The 5352-nt window shown below is 36.9% G+C and overlaps 1 protein-coding gene across 1 annotated transcript in view; it reads left to right on the top strand.

Moving 5' to 3' along the window:
* Positions 1-5352, top strand: part of LOC107601453 (probable phospholipid-transporting ATPase IA) — a 143000-nt gene that overhangs the window by 84895 nt on the left and 52753 nt on the right. The window contains exons 25-26 of the mRNA XM_016293637.1: positions 1691-1863; positions 2578-2665. Coding sequence (XP_016149123.1) covers positions 1691-1863; positions 2578-2665 — 261 coding nt within the window. The remainder of the gene's footprint in view (positions 1-1690; positions 1864-2577; positions 2666-5352) is intronic.

Genomic DNA, 5352 nt, shown 5'->3' with positions numbered 1-5352 from the left:
TATATATATATATATATATATATATATATATATATATATATATATATATATATATATATATATATACATCTACTATCACTTTTTATTCTTATTACAAAGGAGCATAATATTATATTATATATATTATGTTATATATCAGCTTATTTGTAATGGTCAGATTTTTGGCACTTTTTTAAAATGTCTGTCATTAAGCAAGATGTGATGTTATTTATATAGCTAGGTTTAAAAAAAAATGTCAACAGTTTAATTAATGTTAACTCACTTGTTTAGAAAGATTCTCTTCAGTCTTTTTTCTCCACTGTGAGAGTAGTTGACCTAAAAGGGAAATCTAACCATAAAAGGCCCCCGACTCTGACATCCTGCTAAATTTGTGAAACATTTTGAATACTTTCAAATTCTTCAGCCTTCAATCCTGTCAGCTCTGCATAAACTTGCTTTTATTAGTCATTATTTCACCCCTCAGATACAGAAGGGCTTGTTTGTGTCATGGTCTTCACCATGTTGGAATGTGAAGCCAAAAACATGCTGGACAGCTGTGGAACAGGAGCTGCAGATAGAGACATGCCCTTGAAACATGTTTGTTTACCCAAAATGCTCAGGGATTTAAGGCTGTGAATACCAGCTTCTTTGAGGAAAGAGGAATTTCTGTGATGATTCACAATCACTCTTAAGAGAGGTTATATAGTGGAGACCACTCTGGCTCTCTTTCTTATGCTTTTTTTTAGTAGTTGTTTGCAGAACCGAGAGCTGGTGTGTGGTGTTTCCTCAACTATCAGGATTTGGATCATTTTCTGAGCGCCCTGTCGTTCCAGCAAATGAGAGGCAGAAGCTGTGTGATTTTATAGGAAATTTATATGGAGTTCAGCAGCATTCCTAATCCAAACACAGAAGTGTCCTCCCACACGTCCCGAATCCTTACAATAACAGCCTCTTACTACAAGGTGTATTTTCTGCTGACAGTACAATTTTCACCATTAAACTCCGTAAGAAACAACAGTCAGGTTGAGTCAAAGATCCCAATTTTTTTCTGGTCCAGTCAGTATTGATTAAGATCTTGCAGGTTTAATCAACACACACAAATATTCCTGGCTCCCGGTTTGAGCCCATACAGCTGGGACAGAACATTCCTCGGAAATATCCCATAAACCCAGAAGTATGCTCACTCCGATTGCATGAACACAATGAGAGAGGGAGAAGACTGAGGTCTGCAGCTTTGCTAGTGCTCAGGGTAAATTCCCATGCCGTTGTGTTAGCTGGTCAGGGCCATTGAAAGGCCTTGTTCTAACAAACGAACCATCACACCTTTGGCTTTGCTCTCTCCGTAATGAAGCATGCCATATGGATGTTCTCACTTTGATGCCCTGTGCATTGACAATAAACAGACGTAAACACCATGTGCAAAAGTGTCTTGTGCGCTGCATGCGAAATCCCATGTTATTCTTGGAACTGATTACATTGGCATTGAAGGAAAAGGAGGAAATTATCTGTGTTCATATGTGGTGTCTCATCAGACGTTTTATGATTTATTGCATTACAAATCCCTATCATAATGAATTTAGTCTTTTGAGTTGCACGTTTTTCAGATAAATATTTACATAGCTGATTTAATCAGTTACACAATTTTAGTAATGTCAGTTTGCATGAAATGTTTATCAATTTTGTACGTTATTTTATACATGTTTGTGTGCAGGGTACCAGGGAGACCCTCAGCCGTCACTGCAGCATGCTGGGAGATGCTCTGCACAAGGAGAACGATTTCGCTCTCATCATAGATGGAAAGACACTGAAGTATGCCCTCACTTTTGGGGTACGCCAGTATTTCCTGGACTTGGCTCTTTCCTGCAAGGCTGTGATATGTTGCAGGTATGTAACTATACATGGAGAATTTACTGAAAACCAGCAAGAACAACTTAATGACAGTAACATAAACCCTTACAAAGTATTACAACAAACATCAAAGATTCATTGAACCCGTGGTTTCAAAATGTGTCACATGGGGATCCATGAACAATTTGGGAAAAAATAGGTATTTGTTTTTTGTTTTGTTTAATATTGGGCAAAAAACCCAAAACATTTAATTGTGTACTTGAAAGTAAATGTTATCCAGATAATATTTCAGTTTGTTTTGACTGTAGTACAGCGAGGAATAAAAGTTATTCATTTAATTTTGGAAACAAAATTATTATTTTTTTTAATATATAATGCTTAATTTTCACACAATCTGAATAGGTCTTTCAGAATGAAAATATCAAGCTGCCTACTTTATGAAAAGGGACCATCACAAGGGTTTGGTGGTCCTTGCCGTCAAAAACTCACAATAATTTAAAGAAATTTTCCAATTTAACTATTGCTACAAATGAAAGAATTCTATTTTCCAGTGTCCAAGTAGAGGGGAAAAGTGAGAAAGTAAAAGAGTCCAATTATTGCAAATTTCCACTGTATTCGGATGCAGTATATTTCCATTGTTAAACCAAAGTTCACAGGAAGTTGTAATGTCATGCTCAGCTTGAATGTTTACTGTTTTACAGGTGGATGTAAATATGTCTTTGCAGGTTAATAACACTTTTTGCCCTCCAGGAAACTGATGCCATCATTGGACATTTTTCTGCACTTTGCAAAAACATCAAGTGACTGGCAGACAATTACAGGGAAATGCTGCTGTGCGGTTTAAAGAACAAATTACCTTCCCTTTAGGTCACAACCTTCCCAATAAACATAATTATACTAGCTCTCAAAGCAGTCATTTACTAATGAGTGTTATTTTTTTTAAATAGTAGATTGTAGTCAGAATGTCTGTCAGTTATACACAGTTAAACTGTGTGTTAGCAGACTAGAATTAACTGTTCCAAAAAATGCTACACAGTAAAAGAAACATATGAGGAACCAATTGAGCGTGACAAGGAACTGCCAAAAATCAGTGTCCATTTCCAGAAACAACGCACACCACAGGTGCCACAGCCATTATGCAATGCTTGATGTAATCTATCCGATCTGCTTTCGCTCGCTACTCACACATGCGAACAGCCACACAACGTCCTGAGGAGAACAGATTTGTGCCTGCAGATGAATAAATGTAAACTGACTCTAGAGGTCTCCTGCTGTATCGGCAACAATCTCTGGTTCACTGGAGAGCCTTACATCACTCTACGTTCATTGCTTACAGGATGACCTGTGAACGTTAAGCTGGGGTTAAACCCCGGAGGAGCTTTTCTAGCCAAAAGCGAGACCCTAATTTCATTTGCTGACACGGATGATGCAGTACTGTAATGTGCTGCAAGCTTTTACATTTACATTTAGTCATTTAGCAGACGCTTTTATCCAAAGCGACCTTACAAATGAGGACAATGGAAGCAATCAAAATCAACAAAAGAGCAATGATATACAAGTCCTATAACAAGTCTCAGTTAGCTTAACGCAGTACACGTAGCAAGGTTTTTTTAAAATAATATAATAAATGAAAAGAAAACCGATAGAATACAAAAAGATTAGAAAGCAAGTGTTAGTTGTTGTTGTTTTTTAGGAAAACAAGCAGCAAATTAATAGTGCAAATCTAAAAGGATTTTTTTTTTTTAAGAATAGAATTAGAATAGAGAGTGCTAGAGTAGTTAGAGGGTCAAATAAAGATGGAAGAGATGCGTTTTTAGCCGATTCTTGAAGATGACTAAGGACTCAGCTGTTCGGATTGAGTTCATTTAAAAGTCCGTAATAGTGATTTTGTGCTGCTTTGGGATGGCACAATAAAGCACCGTTCACTTGCAGAACAACGCAAGCTTCCAGAGGGCACATAAGTCTGAAGTAATGAATTTAGGTAAATAGGTGCAGAGCCAGTGGTGGTTTTGTAGGCAAACATCAATGCCTTGAATTTTATGCCAGCAGCTATTGGTAGCCAGTGCAAATTGATAAACAGAAGTATGAAGTGCATTCTTTTTGGCTCATCAAAAATTAATTTTGGATTAATTGTAAAGGTTTGATAGAACTGGCTGGAAGACCTGCCAAGAGAGCATTGCAATAGTCCAGCCTGGACAGAACAAGAGCTTGAACAAGGAGTTGTAAAGCATGTTCCGAAAGAAAGGGCCTGATTGTTATTTTAAAAAATTTATGTATTTAAAAAAAAAAATTATTATATAAAGGTCAGGGATCCTGTGCTCAGGTTGGGCTTCATCAGGAACACAGATTTGCCCAGTTTGGACATCTGTGAGGTGTGATTTGCCATGCTCGTGAAAAACCATGTAACTTTCTGTAGTAAATAGACCTATTTCAAGTTTTCTCAGGGTGTCCGCGGGTCCTTAAAAAGTCTTAAATAACGTTTTCCTAATATAAGGCCTTAAAAAGTCTTAAAATGTCTTAAATTCGGATTCGATGGGTCTTAATTATTTTTGGTCTAATTACCGCTAAAATCTCTTCAGTCTGACGGACCTAATGACTTTATAATCACTGGACAGACAGACCGAAGATTGGTTCTTCCCGCGGTAAGTTACTGCGTCATCAGAGAGAACTGCAGAAAACAGAATACAAGCTCGCGCTGCTGAGGCTCACTCTGTTTGTCTCGAGACTTCAGAACAAATGAGCGTGACAGCACTCATAAACTCAGAAGAAACGCACTGAGGTAAAAATTCACAATGTTTAGTTTATTCATAACATGATATAGTTAAATAACACCATGACAAGTGAGCTATTTTACTCAATATTCTCACGACGCAAAAAAAACAAACATTCAAAACGCCTACAGAGTGCACGCATTACGTGAAGTCTAGCACTCTGCCTGATCACTGCATGATTCAGTCTATTAAAATACATTCAGAATGATCACAAATTCAAGACATGGGGGCAGAAAATGTGTAATGTTGTTTAATATATCAAAACATTATTTCTGCATTTGTAACTGCAGGTTAAATGCATTCATGTTCTGCATTAAACGGTGTGTAAATACAGCTAAATGCCACTTCAGATGCAGCTTATGTCTGGATTGCAAAGATGAATTTTGTTGATACTGATTTAATTTGCTTGGTAACAGCCCAAATGTCTTATTCTTATTCACTGATTAAATGTAAGAATTTGACTCAAAAGATAATGCACACTTATAGAAAAATGGCTTTATAAAGGTAAAATGCCCATAAAAGGTACAAATCTATTTAAACATATCTGACCACCACACAGAATATGAAGAATATCAAAAACTTTAGGAGTCAGCTGTCCACGAAAGTCCTTAAGATAGCAGCATGATAACACACTCAATCAGTTGAATGAATGACTCAATACTCGCTCATTAAGTGACTTACCGTCACTGGTAGTTCAGTTGAGAAGTTTGTTGAAAAGTATGCATTTTTCCCCTCAACATTTCTTATTTGTATA

This window comes from Sinocyclocheilus grahami, unplaced genomic scaffold, assembly GCF_001515645.1.
Source record: "Sinocyclocheilus grahami isolate Dianchi unplaced genomic scaffold, SAMN03320097.WGS_v1.1 scaffold306.1, whole genome shotgun sequence".
In the NCBI taxonomy this organism is placed as follows: Eukaryota; Metazoa; Chordata; class Actinopteri; order Cypriniformes; family Cyprinidae; genus Sinocyclocheilus; species Sinocyclocheilus grahami.
This window is presented reverse-complemented; position numbering and strand designations above follow the sequence as displayed.